General features: G+C 41.3%; 3 protein-coding genes across 3 annotated transcripts; all 3 read left to right on the top strand.

Moving 5' to 3' along the window:
* The first annotated feature begins 1,880 nt into the window (after positions 1 to 1,880).
* On the top strand, positions 1,881 to 3,943 carry LOC145468876 (substance-K receptor-like). Its single transcript, XM_081452617.1, has 3 exons — positions 1,881 to 1,954; positions 2,334 to 2,445; positions 2,781 to 3,943. The coding sequence occupies exons 2-3, from the start codon at positions 2,364 to 2,366 to the stop codon at positions 3,740 to 3,742; spliced, it is 1,044 nt and encodes a 347-aa protein (XP_081308743.1). The 5' UTR covers positions 1,881 to 1,954; positions 2,334 to 2,363; the 3' UTR covers positions 3,743 to 3,943.
* A 111-nt stretch (positions 3,944 to 4,054) lies between these two features.
* Positions 4,055 to 8,560, top strand: LOC145486257 (uncharacterized). The gene is made up of 2 exons (XM_081465222.1): positions 4,055 to 6,008; positions 6,060 to 8,560. Exon 2 carries the CDS (start codon positions 7,667 to 7,669, stop codon positions 8,558 to 8,560), a length of 894 nt encoding a protein of 297 aa, XP_081321348.1. The 5' UTR covers positions 4,055 to 6,008; positions 6,060 to 7,666.
* Positions 8,507 to 9,894, top strand: LOC145471924 (uncharacterized). The gene has a single exon (XM_081454907.1). The coding sequence runs from the start codon at positions 9,367 to 9,369 to the stop codon at positions 9,883 to 9,885; it is 519 nt and encodes a 172-aa protein (XP_081311033.1). The 5' UTR covers positions 8,507 to 9,366; the 3' UTR covers positions 9,886 to 9,894.
* The last annotated feature ends 8,781 nt before the right edge of the window (positions 9,895 to 18,675 follow it).

The raw sequence follows: 18,675 nt of genomic DNA, 5'->3' as shown, positions 1-18,675 counted from the left end.
ATTTTTTATTTAAAAGCATGCCCGCTGAATACCCCCACACTCCGCCCGGGCGTTAATTTTTCCCCTACCGTGGGAACCATCTCTGAATATAGCTAATCCATAACTGGGCTTTTAAAAAATTATTTCCATCAGTTATTAAGTTTATTCTTATCAGTCAGTTTCGGTAGGTTTCCATTTGACAGTGTGGCCTTGCGCTTGTGTCTCGTGTATGGAGGTTCATTAGACAAAATATTCGTAGTTTCGACAGACTCTTCGCCGGGTTACATTTATTTTGTCATGGAAGGAGGATTTCAATTGTCCAAGCGTCATTCGGTTTCTCGTCCGTCACAAGTAGTTAATTCATTTCACTCTAACGGCATTACCTGAGCCGCAATATCGTCTCTCTTCAAGTAAGGGGAAGGAAAAGGCGTAGAATCCTCAGCCATTACCAAACAAATTGAATGTGTCTGACGACAAGAAATGGCAGGAGAAGAGATTGTGTAGAACATGATTTTAAAATGTAATATCTGATACTTTACTAAATACATCAGCAATGCTCTGTAGGAGGAGCACTCTTTTAAGACTTGAAGCAATCGATAATACACAAACGCTGATCAGACAAAACCAACCGGACGACAGATAACCTTGAGCTCTAACTTTCCTCGTTCAACACTCTCTCCGCCGGCTGACGATCCTGGCCTTTTCGGGCTGTTGTAGATTACCTCAGACGAACGTGTACTACGTTTCCGTGGGCCTGAAGACTTTCTTTTATCCTTGAGCGTTTCTCCACTACATTTCGAACCATGATTTTAAAAGTATGTTAAAAACTCATCAAAGAAGTTTACTGATCGGCTTGGGTCCCTTTGCATCCGGGCACTCCTTGATCAACGGATGCATGATAATCAAATAGTGCATCATTTAAACGCAATGGACTATCTCATCTGTAAGAGAGTAATCGGAGGAACCAGAACGAATGACCGCGAACCAGAAATCAAGGACCAACCGAAGCCGAGTTACCCGAGTGACAATTGCAATGCAATTTCAGTTTCTACGTCTATTAGCTTTTGGTATAAACAACAACCCTCTTATAAACGGTTGGATAAAATAAGGAAAAAAACCTTCGTCCAAAAAAGTGCAATTCAGGCAACTTGCCAATCCCTCGTGGATTCATTAGAAAATCAAAATCTTAGTCTTATTTAATATTGTTTTTTCTTTGTTTTGATTCACAACTGGCATGAAATTTTAATTTTTGTGGTAAATTAATAAAATTATTAACCATATTATTAATTAAATCCAATCACATCGATTCTCATCGAGCACTCAATCAAGTTCTTCTCATCATACATTTCTGAGAGGTCGACTGCCGGAGTTCGCTCCCTACCTTGTCTTAGCCTATCTAGATGTAATCTCGGTTTAGGTTCAAAACAGTTACAGTCTGCCAGATCCCAAAATAAAAATAACAACTCTCAACGAACTCGACATCTCGGTACGAGCTCCAAAAGTTGGGTGCAAACTCCATTGGGTGCGAAATCTCCACAATTCAATTGCCTTCAGCTATGAATGTGACAAGGCCATCCCCATTAAACACCTGCTTTTCAATATTTTCTTTTTTTACCTTAATATTTGATTAAAAGAAAGCAAAACAACGCCTCTTTGGTGACGTTCAAATCACTTTGTCCATCAAAACAAAGGAACCATCCAACCACTTTCATTAAAAAAAACCCTGTAAATCAAACAAAACCTAATAACTCTCACAGTTATAGATCAACAAATTGATAAAAAACGGAAATTTGGTCTCTCAAACTACTATTCAATGGTTAAAAAGCAGGCTTTTGCGTTGAGGATGGATAGATAACAGATACGAAAAACCAGCAAAAGAATGAAACAAATTATACATCACGCAGTTTTTTCAGAGTTAGGCGAAAGTGCAGCATTGTGGCTCTGGTAGGACCAAGAGGATCAAGGATAACATAATGTAAGTTGTAATATAGAGATACACAAAAACAGCGAAAAATATACATCTTATAAGGCCATGGATAAAATTGAAGCTAAAGGATAAAAGCGCACTTTCTTCGCACGGCATAAATAGTACCACATTTTGCTTCACTGTTACTCAGTCTGTATTCTTCCTGCTTTGTCGATCAGTCAAAAAGTAATTTATAAAACGGAATCATTCTGTTTTCTAGCAAAGGTTTGCAATAGTCTTACATTATCAGGTACACCTTTCAAGAAATTGACTTATGCTTGGGCGCGCTTTCCAGCTGTGATCATGTTATGATGTTCAGCTTGGATGCTCAAAGGTGAGGTTTTCGATTACAACAAAGTTTTAAAGCTGGCCTGATTTTTAATTATAGGTAAAATATAAAGAGCTTCTTGGGAGTGAGATGAAGTTGAAGTTTGGTACAAATTGCAGTGGTCTCGACATGCAACCTGTTCTTAACAGAAGAAGTGATATTCGATCTACAGGTAATAATTTAGTGCTTATAATTACTCTCGATTTAGTGTTCACTTGATTATTCTTCCATGTTACGCTACTAGTAAGATGTGTTTCTAACGTAAACTTTCGTCAGCAGTGCCGTGTTCGATGTTTTAAAAAGTCGGTCCTTAAAAGGGACGCGGTAGTCCATGTTTCAGGCCTCGAGCTGTAGATGTCGAAATAAATTTTGCATAAATTGTTTCCCTTACTGCTGCGTTTATTCCGGTTTCCGTAATATTTAGCATCATATTCACCATAATTAACCAAGTCAATCAGTCATATTTCAGCGAATGTCACTGATATTTTTCAATCTTGTTATTTACAGGGAATGAGACTAGCGCCGCGAGGACGACAGATATCCAGCTTATATCAGGTCTGATATCTACTGCCTACGTCGTTTTATTGACCGCGTCACTATTCGGCAACTCAGTTATCATTAAAATTATACGAGCAGACAACTCCATGAAGACCACTACCAATTATTTGATTTTGAATCAAGCGTGCGCTGATCTCTACAGAACATTAATGGAATCTCTACATATTTCATATCATCTTATGGGAGGGCGCTGGTTCGGAGGCATTGTAGGTCTGATCACTTGCAAGTTATTTCTGGCGAACTTGTTTATTCCGGCCATCTTTTCAGTCTGGATTCTCCCAACCGTTAGTCGACCTTTCCGGTCCTCGCCTTTATCTCGACATTTTAAAAAGATAGTCATAATATTGTGGAGTTGGTCCGTTGCATGTTTCGTGGAAGTCTTCATTACAGGAAGTTTGCACAAAACAAAACAAGACTACTCTTGTCGTGCAATTCATTTCCTGCAACAACAGATAACATTTTATATTTTGACTGTTCCTTTGAATGTCTTCCTGCCTCTTTTCATAACAGCAGTTCTTTACATCATTGTTTGTCGCAAACTTTGGTCACGTGAGGTACCAGGAGAAGGAACCAATCAGAATCAAAGACAAGCTGAAGTCGTGAAAACAGCCAGTAAAGTTACCCGGATGATGATAACTGTTGTGGTTTTATATGTGCTGTGTTTCCTTCCCTTTTTTGCAGGAAAAAGCCTCTACCATTTTGATTATGTAGAAGATAAGTCAGATTTTATATTTTTATCTCTTTTTGTGATAGCATTTGCTTATAGTGGACTCAATCCATACATTTATCTTACCTTTAACCAGAAGTTTCGAAATGGATTTAAAACTTTGTTTGGAAATTGCTTACGAAAAATCAAATTTCATAACATTGTTCATTTTCGATCCCGACGCGTCGACCTTCAGCAAACATAGGCCGTTCACGGAGAGAATTGTTTATCAAGGGCGGTAAAGAGATTCGTGGTAGTAAGGAAGAATAATTTAATACTTGAACTATAACTATTTATAATTGGGAAACGACAGTTTGATTTATAAGCATAACTCTACCCAGGCGGTACAATGTATGTAATCCTTGGTCTTAAGCTAAGGAGTAATAAATTTAACTTTGAAAATATATTTTGTATCTATGTGAACTCGAAAAGCTCCGTGGAGGAGAATGCGCTTATACTTGAGCATAAAACAACTTTTGACTGTAGTGAAAAAAATTAAACAGAAATATAACACAGCATGTCTAAAATATAACGTAATTGTAACATACGCTTACTTGCAAAGACGGTAAAAAAAAATGGTATTTCAATAACAAAAACGCGTTTACGACAAGAATGGAATCAGCGAATGACAATTTTATGAACGGCTGTATCTTAAATATCCATCCGACATTCCTTGCTACTGCCTTCCAGAGATAAAACATTTAAAAAACAAGCTTTTGTTTGGATTACTTCAACGCTGGTAATGAGTGTTTTCCATTATTGCTTTATACTGCAAACTGTGGTTTGGAGGAAAAGCAGGTCTTCCCACCTGCAAGTTCAAACATTTTTTGTCTTTATTTGACCTGTCTTTTCAAAAGATCCTTCGGACAATTGCAGCTGAACGCTATCATGGTGTCACTCAACCTTTGCAATCATCGTTTATATCTCGACATTTAAAGAAAATTTTGCACTGGCGTGGGCTTGGTGTGTTGTTTATTCAACAAGCATAATTTGGTCACGAGGGAGTACGATGGAATGTTTATAAAACTGTCTTTCAGTGCAGATGTTGCCACTTGAAATATTGGGCAAAACTAATTTGCGCTGTTGCCTCAGTGAGAAACTTGCCATAAATTTGGTTCAATACTATCGAATAGCCAATGAGAGTAAGTAACCGCCCCTAATTTCGATGAAACATAATGTAGACTCAGTCATTTGAAATTTTCATTCAAACAAAACCACCTGATTAAGCTGTAATATTTGTCACGTACATCGGTCAGCCCATCTGCTGCACACGCTTTTTGCGACCCTAAAATTTCAGCCCTGTGAAATTAAGTGTCATTGTCACTAGGGACCAGGCAGGGTCCACGGATCGAGGTCGGCCGATTCCCTCCAAACTCTTAGCATTTTTTCTCTATCAGATAAGATAACGACCGGTGGTATTTTTAGTAAAATAAAATAAATTTCATAGAATTTAGACCACCCCCCTAGTTTTTGGTGCTATTTTGGTCACGCGAGACGGGAAATTTAGGTAAACGTCCACGAACGATTTTACGTACTTTGCATCAGCCTTATTCATTTATACGAACTGTGCATACTTCCCAGCCTATAAACAGCTCACATCTCCAATATAAACTAATTTGGTTAAAAATAACTTGCTTTGGAGTGGTTCCAAATATCATCACTTAGAGGCTATCGTGGGTAAGAAGAATTTTGGCAATTTTTAAAGCTGGTTTTCTCTAAAGTGCGGCAGTTTATTTCCAGATCAAAACTATTTTTTATTAGTCTGTCTTAAAGTCTTTAAAAATACGCAAACTCTCATTTGGCAAGTTAAAATCCTGTCGCGTGAACTTTCCACGACTTTAACCTAATTTCCTAATTTGCATAATTGTAATTTTTCCCGGAATATTTCACGCTTGACTAATTTGTGACACATTCCAGGTATTTAAGGGCTTGATTACATGGAGAATTTCAGCCCGGCTAGGGGGGTTGAAATTTTGTTGCGATTACATAACGAATTTCAGCCCGGGCTGAAATATTAGCCTCGGCGCCAAATATGAAATTGTGTGCGAAAAGTCTCCAGAGAATCAAAATGGCACCGAGAACACGAATCGTGAAAATAGGCGCATTGCTCCTCTCGTAGTTTGACCTTTTGTTCGCGATCAATTTTTAACTTTTTGGGATAGTAACACCCTACAATGATGATGGAACTGAAACGAAACCTGTCTCACAGCCAGAAAGACGTACTTTTATAGAAAGAAAATATGTCCTCAAGCTTGCCGAGTTCATGGCTTCCCCGACAGCCTCGTGCTGTTTAACCTTGTCTCGATGTTCTTATATCCCATCTAAGCTTCGAAATTAGAGAGATTCTCTATTTTATCGCCTTTATTTCACTGAGATCGCTTCTACTTCGTAGCGGCACCCATCTTACTTCCTGCTTTTCAGCCCGGGCTGAAATTCCGTTTCGATTATATGGGATTTTTTCAGACTTTTCAGTCCGTTTGCCCGGGCTGAAAATCCTAGCCCGGTTTTTCAAACCGGGCTAGGATTTTCAGCCCGGGCCGAATCCTTCTTCATGTAATCGCCAATTTGATTTCATGAGAATTTGTTTCAGAAGCCGGGCTGAAATTTCAGCCCGGCTAACCAGGCTGAAATTCGCCATGTAATCAGGCCCTAAGAGCAACACATTACTTTTTCAGATTAGTACAGTGGCTTTGCTTAGTATACTTCACCGGAGCATTTTGTGAAACTCTTTGAAATATGGAGCGGTTCTGATTTTTGGTAGAAGTACACTTCAGGAAGGATAATTTTCCATTCCTTATCTTATCATCTGCAGACAGCTGTAGTCGATCCTTTACACTGATCCAATTCCGCTGATGTTGCTGTTTGCAATATGAATGTTACTTTGACTTGCTCGTTCAGTTATCCTGATTCTGCCTGTAGTTTGGAGGGCACGGGGTCGCATATTGTACCCCTGTTGGCATGTAAGTTAGACATAACCGCACATCTATTAGGCCTGGGGGTGAGCTCAGGGCAACAGCGCACCGTAGACGAAAAAGTTAATGAGGTTGACCTGATCCTGAATAGAGCTGGATACTTTGTTGCAACCGAAAACGAGAAAATATCAATGACAATATGCCCGAGACAAAAAAATTAACTACAGACTAGGCTGGCAGAAAGAGCAACACATGCTCGTATCCAAGTCATCGAGGACCGCGGAAAACTATAAAGAAACCGCGCCTCGTAAACGCCACCTTGTCAGAAGAAATTTATCAATTTCACCATGCCACAGTTCCCATCGGCTCGGGTAAGTGCAAACTGAGTGCAGCCAGACCGCAGCCATAATCCTCAGAATTGCGGGGTGGGCTTGACTGGTAAATACAAACGAAAACTTTATTTCGAAGGTGCGTATTTTACTTTGTGCGTGTTCATATGGGCAGTACATAAATTTTAGTTTTTATTGGAATATGTCAAGGGAAGGAAGCCAGACGTAATCCCATGCCATTGGTTTTTGTATTTGAATGAGCTTTTAGCTTTTAGTCGACTCGTTTAAATATACAAAGGCATTGCTTGATTCTGTTGCATTGTCTCATAGCCTTATAAATTATCCTTATACCGTTTGTGAGGAGAGCACAATGCCAGCCACAGTGTGTGCAGAGGTCTCAGGCACTGGTGAGGGGTCAGAAACAGTCTCTTTGCAGTCCCATTCGTCCCAAGCCTCGGTACCAGAAGAAGAGATTAGTATATGGGTTGACGAGATGGAGGAACAAAACAGCAAACGGCAGAAATTAAACGAAGCTGTCCACAGCATATCAGGTGGCCGGTACAGCCCTGTAATGTCCACCCTGAACACGACCTGGGACGACGTCTCTGACACCCAGCAGCGATATTACATCCGCAAAGCTAAAGAGACTATAGCGACCTCATTGTCTGTCATCACTCCCGGCCAAGAAGCCTGGTTTGGAAGGCGTTACAAACGGAGGTACATTTGGATCCAAACAGAGACAACCAAGGAAAGCGCAAGCGTTTTGATCCCAACCCTGGTCTTGTCGACATTTTAGTCAAGGCCTATGGGCAAGCAGGTCATTGGCAAACAAAGCGACAGATCCTCTCCCTCTTTGCAGACGACTTTTCAAGAGCTGAGCTTCAAGAGATGATCCCTGGGCTCTCCAAATGGCGCATTGATCAAGCTCGCCAGCATGCAACAGTAGCCGGAAAAGGCCAATCGCTCCCCGAAATTCCTAGTTTCCGTACAAGAATTGAGCACGAAAAGGTGGATCATTTCACTGAATATATCTCCAGACCAGAATTTGTCCAGGACGTGGCGTTCGGGACAAAAACTCTCAAGCTTGACTCGGGAGAGAAGATTATCATACCAGCGGTCATTAGGACCGTCATCCCTTCAAGCATCATCAGACAATATTTAGACTATTGTAAAGAACAAGAGTTCGAGCCAGCGAGCCAGCTTTCTCCCTACCGAATGATTGAGGTGTGTTCGGCCTCTATGCAGAAATCCCTTCAGGGACTTGACAACACCACTGCAGAGGGTACAGAGGCATTTGACCAGGTATTTTTGATGTTGAAGGGCTTAGCAGATCAGGGCATCAGCGTGACTGCCACTCAGAAATTACTAAAGGATGGAAAAAGGTACTTGAAGAATGATTTCAAGACACGTATCGGACGAGGTGAACATTGCGGTGATCACCGCACGGTCCACGCACTAAGTGACAGTAGTGTATGGGAGGTTAGGAGCGAATGTGATCACCAACACTGCTACGAATGTGAGCGCTGTGAGAGTCTGGAAGGAGTACTGAGAGAGGTGGCAGAGATGGAAGACAAAGCGGACATGACAGAAGAGGTGAGGGGTAGGCTGAGGTTTGAGTACACAGAGTGTGTGCGCAACATACAGGCTTGGAAGGCTCACTTGCTACGGTCAAGTAACCAGGACGAAGCCAAGCAACATATCCTCCTCCGAGAACTCGTGTCTTGTCATAATGGACTGGGCAATGAAGTTTCTGCCTGTGTAATACAGAGAACAGATGAGTGATTTTTTTGGCAAGAGGGGAAGAAGCTGGCATATCAGCGCGGTAATCACTAGAACAACAGTGGAGAGCAAGCATGAAGTCGAGTGTTTTGTACACATTTTCAACAACTGCTTCCAAAATAGCTTTGCCGTTCTTTCAATCACAGAGGACTTGCTGCACAAAGTCAAACAGGAGTATCCAGTTGTGACAACAGCCTACCTCCGATCAGATAACGCTGGACGTTACCACAATGGGCATCTGTTGCTAAGTCTTAGAGAAGTGGGGGTGAGAACCGGTGTCAGGCCAGTGCGATATGATTTCTCAGAGCCACAGGCTGGTAAGGACATCTGCGATAGGAAGACTGCTGCTATGAAGGCACACATAAAGCGCTGGGTTAACGAGAGGCACGACGTCGTCACTGCTGAGGATATGAAAACAGCACTAGAATCCCATGGTGGTATTAAATGGTGCAGAGCAGCGGTCGTCGAGGTGGACACGACCAGGGAGAGAAACAAAGATGGCAAGATACCAGGTATTAGTGTGTTGAACAATTTCCAGTATGAGGAGTGTGGCATCCGTGTGTGGAAAGCGCACGACATCGGCCCTGGACGCCTCATCCCATATAGTGGTCTTGGAGTTACACCACAAGGAGAGACTGGGCTAAGGGTGATAAAGCCATTTGGTCAAGCTACACACAAGGGAAGTGAGCGTCAGGTACCAGTCCGAGATCTACTCTTGCCAAGAGACTGGATGCGTCCTCACGTTCAAGACCCAAGCAGAGGCAAGCAGACGGGTAAGCACCGTCTTGAGGTTGACTGCGAGTCCATGGATGACCGCGAGGAAATGGGCGGGAATTACGACAGGGGTGACGTTTGCTCCGGATGAGCCATCAACCTCATCGCAAGGTCAGGATAGTGGCAGCGCTGTCAGAGGATACCCTAGACCATTGGGGTGGGCTCTGAAGATAACAAAACGACCCATCAGAATGACTGATAACATCAAGACCTTCTTGATGACGAAATTTGAAGGGGGTGCAAGAACTGGAAACAAGGCCGATCCTGTGCAGGTAGCGAGGGAGATGAAGACCCTCAGAAATGAAGACGGAGCGCTCACGTTTAAGCCCGAAGAGTGGAGGACTGCGCAGCAAATCAGCAGCCTGTTTTCACGTCAGACAGCGACGCTGCGTCATAGGGGTATTGATGCGGAGGAAATCCCTGAGGAAGACATCGAGGCCGCAGAGTCGGAAATGGCCCTCAACACCCTTAGAAGTTTGGTGATGGATGATACGGGTAGACCAATGCAAGCCATCCAATCATCGTGGGTGTTAGCAATATCTGCGAACTTGTAAAGAACAAGAACCTTGACTGCAATCAGCTACACTTGACCACAAGTGGAACACTGTCAAGAAAAAAGACTTTCTTTGAGGCCATTGAAAAATTTTCTGAGAATTGCGCATGTTTTCAAAAATAACGTCACATGGTTTTACTAGGGAGGATCTCTTTGCTTCTACCCCCATCTTCTCTACTGGGGCCTTTTAGATAGGTGCAGGGACCGTTACACAACAGGGTTTATAAATACTTGTAAATTGTAAGAAATTTAAGACTGAAATCTGAATGAATGCTTTGGTAAACACAGTAAAACGAAAACTGCAAGGATTTTTACGTATTGCTAAACGCCAGCTGTCCGTTGCCATGCTTAAATGCTATCATGGATAAAACCAATCCGGGTTTTCTTCATCGACGAAAAAGCTGTGCTTAAAGAAATAGGAGGAAGATTTCAGCAGCAATAAACACGGATTGATCAGCTTTAGTAACGTTGTTTCACTTTCCCAGCCAGGAATCTACTACGTAACAGTGTATTAAGTTTGGACTCGCTAATTTGCACAGCCATGTTACTTAATGTTCGAATTACGTTTCCTCTTCCACCGAATTGACTGTCATTTCGGCAACTTGTTTGCCTTCCATCACATGTGGTGAAAAAATAACTCTGGTAGTCTCCAAAACTGTTCACTAACTTACAAAACACAATCTTGAGTCTGTCTGGCATACTAATTTGCATGTCCGTGGTTATTAAAATGACAGAATTCGATTCGCGAAATATCATGTTCGTTGTGGACTGTCAACGTCTACAAGATCGAAACAACAATAGTTTCAAAAACAAGAACTTAAAGAAAATTTGTTTCATTAGGTGTAGGGTCATCATCGCTTGAATATAATATCAACAAATACGCGAAGTTTTCCGGGGAAAAATCGACAACATGCAAATTAGTCAAATTTGAAGAAAGCTTACGGGAGGGGATTTTGACCCACCAAATGACAAAATACGCGGTTGAAGCATAGCCACTTATCTGAAAAAGTTATATTTTTCTCTTAGTCATAGTAAAAAAGCCAATAAACGCCTCCAACATGTCGCAAATCAAGAGGAAATTTTTCCCAGAAAATCTACAATTATGCAAATTAGGAAATTAGGTTAAAGTCGCGAGAAAGCTCACGCGACAGGATTTTAACTTGCCAAATGAGAGTTTGCGTGTTTGTAAAGAATTTAAGCCAGACTAATAAAAAGTAGTTTTGATCTGGAAATAAACTGCCGCACTTTAGAGAAGACCAGCTTTGAAAATTGCCAAAATTCTTCTTACTTACGATAGCCTCTAAGTGATGATATTTGGAACCACTCCAAAGCAAGTTATTTTCAACCAAATTCGTTTATATTGGAGACATGAGCTGTTTATTGGCTAGGAAGTATGTCCAGTTCGTATAAATGAATAAGGCTAATGCGAAAAGCGTAAAATCATTCGTGGAAGTTTACCCAAATCTCCCGTCTCACGTTGCCAAAATAGCACCAAAAACTAGGGGGGTGGTCTAAATTCTATGAAATTTATTTTATTTTATTAAAAATACCACCAGTCGTTATCTTACCTGATAGAGGAAAAATGCTGAAAGTTTGGAGGGAATCGGCCGACCTCGATCCGTGGACCCTGCCTGGTCCTTACTGACAGTGACACTTAAGGATAGGAAATGGTTGCTTAATTCCAAAGTGACGAGGTTTTTTGAATAACTCAAATATAATGGTGTTTGAGAAACTCAAAAATAGGTTAGGCCTTGGAATGTTGTGTTTTTTTCCATCGTTTTACGGAGAATCAAAGTATCAGCGAGGTTATTAACGAGATTGTATTACATGTTGGTTGTGGTTACATCAGTGCCATAAAACAAAGTTAGGACATTGATAACTTTTGTCGGTTAGCAGTGCGATAGCGTGACCTCTTTTCTATCCACTCTAAATATAGTTAGGAAATCCATGCTTCGATGATCCAAATCAACTACAAATAAACTCTAGTTCTACCCACTGGATGCACAGATCACCAAATTATGGCTGTCATGAACTACTTTAAAGACTAATCAAAACTTACAGTTTTAATTAATGTTAAAGCTATCAATATACAATGGCAGACTTTATGACAGGGGAAAGCTAAGGTTGCAATCCTTGTAGTTACAATGTAGTGGCACTAATTAGCTAGAGGACTAGGTTGAAGGAGAAGAATGTTTAAACCTTCATACACTTCTACGGTAAAAGCTACATGTTAGTTGACCAAATTATTTTCAGAATGGCGTCATACCCCGACCTAGAAATGACGACTAAGATCCAAACACAGAAAATTGATGGCATGAATTCAGAAAGAAGATGGCTGGAACAGGACAATGACCTTCAATGCGTCACCGCTATTCAACTCAGCGAGAAGATTGCAGAGTACGAAAAATACATACACTCGCGGGAAAACGCACTGGATTTCCAAATCAAAGGGAAGATTGCACGGTATAAGAGATACATGCAGACGAGGGAACAGGCGCTAACTACTGTTAAGTCCAACGTCATTGAACTAAAGCCCAACCCAAGCAAACTATAGTTAACGATACGACGAGTCGATACGATGAGTCGCCGAGGCATTCGGGAATGTCGTAGAAAGTTCGCAAAATATTTCATCGTCCGGTACTCCTACCGCAGGTCAGTAATAATATATATGCAGCCTACGGGGTCGATGGGCGGGTATTCTTGGTCTGATGATCATTCAAACAATCATCTAGTGTATTTTGTTTACACATTTGCATCCATTGCAAAGCAATTTAGGAATTTTGGGAATGCAGATTACCACTGTATAAGTTTTAATCTTGTGAATAGAAAAGAACATTTGACTCTGAGGCAGAATTTCGCGTGATCGAGTATTTTAATGTTTCCACATAAGATTTTTAAGTATTTTATACAACCATTCGCTCATTTGAGTACCGGTTTGCGGCAATAAATAATTTTGAACTCTATCCAGCTTGAATTAAATATCAATGTTTACAAACCCACGCGTTCTTAACGAAATCGGCGAGATTGACGTCAATTATTTTACAAACTTGGGTCAACAAGAGTCACGCATTGTTTGTCCACAAATGAATTAACACCCGTTGTATATTACATACTTTCTGGTAATCGATATTTTATTTCACGTAGAATTATCACGATCACGTTCTAATTTTGACATTCCTCTCTGTAATCTATATTTACACTCTATAAAATAACGATGCAATCTTTGATATGACTCTTGATTCGAGCCTCGTTATATATCTTACATCTTCTGTCTTCCACTTAAAATATAATAGGAGCTATGAATTCTGTCAGTCGAGGTTCGTTAAATAACTTTGCTTGTACCCATCCAAAAGTCTCTTTTCTACTTTCTAGCAGAATTTGTCCGATGAAGTGAAATGGGTGGAAGAACACAACTCAAAGACCGCAAACTTCTCGGACTGTTTTCTTGAGCCTGATGTGACATGGCCGTTTGCCGCACTGTACTGGTTTGATCAGCTGAGGACGCTGAGAGCAACAGAGATTCATCAGATGACCACAATGGCGACTTCGAGACTCCTTGTTTTCTTCGCTGTGTCTTGTAACATGGTGTGTCACTCTGTACCTCCCATTTATCGCTCTCTGAAGCCTCAGTTCTTGAAATCATTTGGACCACACTCACTCTTTCGCGAGGCTGAGGTGTTTGACCGATCTCTTGCATTCTTGAGTGACGGCGTTGTAAAAGCCGCTCCCTTTCTCTGCCAAACGCTTTCTCTTCCTTCGATTTCGTTTTGTCTATCAACCAAGACTGTTTGTTAAAGAGTGCCATCTCACTGGCGTTTCTTGCAAGTAGATATTTCGCACAATTCTTGGACAAAACTAATTCGGGCAAAGAATTGAAAGCGGACATCTCCACAGACACAAACTCCACAAACAGATGCTGGGAGAAACTGCTTTGTCACAGACTGAGAAGAATTCCAAATGGCAGTGTTTATATGGAGAGGCGGACGTGCCCGGCCTAATCTGTTGAGTCACGTATTCCCACGCATTAAAATAATCTATTCTGGGAAACAACAACAGATTAACCCGTCTGCTTGCCAAGGAGGAATAATTAGCACATTGAATTCCTTCGGGTATCAATATTGCCATAACAAAGTTAGGGCTGATCCGCACTAGCGACAAGTCTGTTTTTATAAGTCGCAGTGATTGACAGAATTTGTCAAACAAGTCACAACGCCCGACAAGATTGTGCTGCGGCGAGCAAACTTCAAAGGTTCCGTCGGCTTGCCTCTGAGGCACGCCATTAGCGACAAAACAAGTTAAAATAACAACTTTTGTATACATTACAAGATCTAAATGTCAAATAAACGCAATGGAGTGCAGCATTAAATAAAAGGTAAGGTTACGCTTTCGCGCCTATTCCACGCAAAATGGCAGACGGCAACTATCCCTTTCCTTATGCTGGAGATTTCTACTCTACCAGAGCGGGTTTCGAAGAAGAAAATCGGCGTTTTATTCAGCCATTGTACCATCCCTTATCTAGTCAGGTGTCTAGTGTTCCATCTCGGGTCCAGTATGGCTACAATACTCAGAATACTGCAGATTTCTGGGGTAATTCTTCGAGCTCATCTGACTCACCACCGGTACCAGTAAACGAAGAAGAAGAAAGCGAAGGAAGCCGAAGGTCCTACGACAAGTGGACCGAACCACAAGAGTGTTTCCTCATAGACCTGTGGGGAGAATATAACAACGAGCTGGAGAGTGCTCAAAGTCGACGATACTGGATAAAAATATTAGAGCGCTTAAACAACAAATTTCGGTCTTCGTGGTCTGTCAACCAGATCCAGCGCAAAATCCGCTATTTCAAAGAACAGTTTAAAAAAGTGAACGACTGGAACAGAAAGAAGACAGGAGGTAATAGGAAGAGCTGTAATAGGAAGACTTTTTTCAACATAACAGATTCCTAACTTTTGAGGAATTCCGTAGCAAGTTCAAAATTAACACAAACTTCTTAAACTATTTCGGTCTATGCCACGCAGTCCCTCAAAAATGGATCAATATTCTCAAAGGAAATGTTACTGAACCCTTGGAAAAACGTTTTGAGAAGGATAAGATATCTTCAGATAAACTCTCTTGCAGATCCGCAACTAAATTCTTTGTTAAGAGTAAATTCGTTACGCCTACAGCTGAACGAAGGATGAAAGAAGCCAGTCTAAAAGAACATACAATACAACTCATTTATAGCCTTCCATTTAATGTTACAAAAGACACTAGCTAGACTCGCCATTTTCCAATACAAAATAATTCATCACATTCTACCCACAAATTCGACACTTTTTAGAGATTCATTCAAGGAACATGATAAATGTCACCTCTGTGGAGAAAGACAAACGTTAACCCACCTTTTTGTTACCTGTTCTGAAGCTCAGCATTTTTTGGTCTCTCTTTACTAATTGGTGGAGCTCCAAAAACGGGGATAGGACCACTCTCGATAAAAATGAAATAATATATGGCGTGACAGATAACTTCGCTCGTCATCTTGGCTTAAACCTCTGCATTATTATAGCCAAATATTATTTATATACCGCCTCAAGAAAAGAAGAAGAGTTTTATTTCGATGCTTTCTTGGCGATGTTGACAAACAAAATTAAAATTGAGAAACATAAATCTAAGTCACAAATTAATATGTGAGAAAGCCTCCTATTGTAGCTAACCCCTCAGTTACATGAAAGATATTAACAAATTGTAATGTAAGATATTACTGTAATGTAAGTTATTAAAATCGTAAATAATGTTAGTATTGTAAGTTTTGTTATTATCGTTAAATTGTAAGTTACGTTGACATTGTAAGTAGTAGGTAATTTTTGTATGTAATGTAATGTAAGATATTGCAATAAAAGTAAAAAAAACGAAAACGAAGAGCTGCCCTTATTTTGACAAAATCAATGAGATTATTGGCAAAAAGGACTCTGTAACATTTAAGCATGTTGTTTCGGCGGGAAACCCAAGCCCCACGCCGCCCCAAGAGGATCAAGAGCAGCAAAGTGAGAAGCGTGACGAGGAAAAAGGTGACGGCGACGATGAAGCGATAAAAGCAAAAGGAAAGGCTGCAAAGCAGACAAGAAGAGAGAGAAAATTAAAAAGATCTGCTAAGCCTTCCCTCGACGACAGTTTCAATGAAGAGGAGGAAACCAAGAGGGCCAAGAAATTCGAGAAGACCATGGAGAACCTGGAAAATCAAGGAGCTAAAATGGTGGATACAATGCAGGGTATCGTGACCTCAATGGAGGCCGCTCAAACCCAACAAGTGCAGTTCATGGGGGAATTTATGAAGCTTTTTGCTGGTATGACAAAGCAAATTCAAAACAAGGATTGATCGTGTGATCATGAGTAGATAACAAGTGAACTCAGCCTGACATTTAAGTTTTGTTCTGATAAACATTAAAGAGCCTTAAAACGGACTCTTGTGGGATAAAAATTATATTTTTCTTTTTCTAGCCTCCTTTCGGTCGAAGATAAATCCAGTTTATCAGCAACGATGGCGAAACGCATACCACGACGAGTTCGTTGTATTATCCTTCGCGCTCTGCGCTGCAAAGTTCGGGGCGCCGACGGCACGGTGAAACTTCAATAAACCTTTTCACCCTTTCGCTCCTTTCGAAGTGACTTTGGCTTTCAGTGATCAATTAAAAGGCCCTGAATTCTCTAAAATTATTTAATCGCCGTTCACAAGACCTAGCTACACTTCATTCTGAGGTAAAGATGAGTCGAAGATCTTCCATACACAGCCTCGGCCGTGGTGTGGAATTCTCCATTCGCCTTCTTGAGGAGATTTTTACAATATGTAACGTCCTTCACTGAACCATACAACCTTCAGCGACTTGGATTTCCACTCTCAGATGATGGATAAGTTTTCTTCGGCGTTTGCAGAATATAACCACCGGATATTACCGCAGAACATCATATCGTTCTTGGTTTACTTTGATGACAAGACATCCCGCACTCCCGTAGGCTAAGTATAGACAAAATTCCTACTAGGCCGCCCATCCCTTCAATCATTTAATTGTCATCTCCCAGATTCTGGGAGACACGTGACCAGACCCAACCAGGGTCTCTCCTCGCTCGCTCCTGGGGGCGGTAAGATGAGAGACCCTGGGAACGAGGTTGCCGCATCGGACCTACGCTCGAAAAGGCTTGGCTGAAATCATCAAACATCATTTTACTGGGAGATTTTAACTGTGACCTTTTAAACAGAGGCAGTCCGGAAATTCCTGTGTACACAAATGCAGAAAAACTCTGCGCTGTTTTCGACCTGTTTGGGATGCAAAACGTTGTACAAGAGGCGACAAGAACAACTATTACATCGCGAACTCTAATTGACCTTATCGTCACTACAAGAAAAGATCTTATTAGCATTTCAGGCGCCTTTCCCTTGGGTATCTCGGACCATGATCTGATATATGCAACTATACGACTAAAGAACAAAAGGCCGCCACCAAAATATATCAGAACGAGAGATTATAAGAAACTGGACCCCGAGAAATTTAGAGGCGATATTGAGTCTGCACCATTCCATGTTGCATCAGTTTTCGACGACGCAGATGACATTCTTTGGGCTTGGCAGAAGCTTTTTACCAACATCTGCGACGACCACGCTCCATGGAAAGAAGTTAAAATAAGAAGTTCATCTGCACCATGGATAACAAGTGATATTCGATTTAAAATGAACAGACGATACAAATTATTCAAGAAGGCAACTACGACCAAATGTCCCCTGCTTTGGCAAGAGTACAAAAAAGTCAGAAACGAAGTTACTTCGGACCTAAGAAAAGCTAAAGCCTCCCATTTCTCAAAAATGTTTAAAGAAGTAAAGAAAACAAGTGCTTATTGGAACTTGATCAGTAATGCTACAAACTCGAGAGTGCACATGAAGAACATTGGTCCTCTTAAGAGAAGTGATGGCAGCCTGGTAGTCGCTGATGATAAGAAAGCACGCCTAATGAATTCACATTTTGCGTTGGTTGGCGAAAAGCTAGCTGATGCGCGCCCACTACCTAGGAAAAGAGAATGCCAAAATGCTACGGATATCTTCGACGAACCACCACCACTCATGGAGATAACGATTTCATCGCAGTCGGTAGGCGAAAAAGTCAACTCACTCAACACTAACAAGTCCCCAGGCCCCGATAGCATCTCTCCAAAGCTCATAAAACTTGCGGGAAATGCAATAGTCCCATCGTTAGTCAGCCTCTATCATGAAAGCATTAAATGTAGAGCTGTCTACTCTGATTGGAAAATAGCAAGACTAACACCTATCTACAAAAAGGATGACGAAACAGACTGTGGGAACTATCGTCCGGTTTCTCTACTCAATGTGCCAAGTAAAATTATGGAATCGGAAGTTAACGATACCTTAGTGCGACACGTTTTCAAGGATAACAACTTGGTTTCAAATAAGCAGTGGGCATACCGCACCGGTTACTCAACAGAATTACTGTTGACGCACTTAAAAGAAACGTGGAGAACAGCTATAGACTCAGGGAAGACGGTGGCCGTGGCCTTTATTGACTTTAAGAAAGCATTTGACAGTGTTTCTCACGACATACTGGAGATGAAGTCAAACCGAGATTTCGGAATTACCGGCACGCTCCTTGACTGGCTAAAGAGCTATTTACACGGAAGACAACAGTTTACAGTATTAAACGGAGTCAAGTCGGAACGCTCACGGGTGTCTTTCGGCATTCCCCAGGGTTCGGTGCTGGGATCGACTTTATTCACGCTATTCACAAACGACCCTCCTGCTTCAGTCAGCTCG

This window comes from Orbicella franksi, chromosome 1, assembly GCF_964199315.1.
Source record: "Orbicella franksi chromosome 1, jaOrbFran1.1, whole genome shotgun sequence".
Lineage (NCBI taxonomy): Eukaryota > Metazoa > Cnidaria > Anthozoa > Scleractinia > Merulinidae > Orbicella > Orbicella franksi.
Note: the sequence above shows the minus strand (reverse complement) of the source record. Positions and strands in the feature narration are given on the sequence as shown.

What these genes read in the sequence shown, in the direction of transcription:
- LOC145468876 (XM_081452617.1), top strand. Translation starts at nt 2,364, where the DNA reads ATGAAGTTGAAGTTTGGTACAAATTGCAGTGGTCTCGACATGCAACCT. An exon ending in AAGTGATATTCGATCTACAG is followed by an intron (nt 2,446 to 2,780) that starts GTAATAATTTAG and finishes TGTTATTTACAG; the next exon opens with GGAATGAGACTAGCGCCGCG.
- LOC145471924 (XM_081454907.1), top strand. Translation starts at nt 9,367, where the DNA reads ATGACCGCGAGGAAATGGGCGGGAATTACGACAGGGGTGACGTTTGCT.
- LOC145486257 (XM_081465222.1), top strand. Translation starts at nt 7,667, where the DNA reads ATGATCCCTGGGCTCTCCAAATGGCGCATTGATCAAGCTCGCCAGCAT.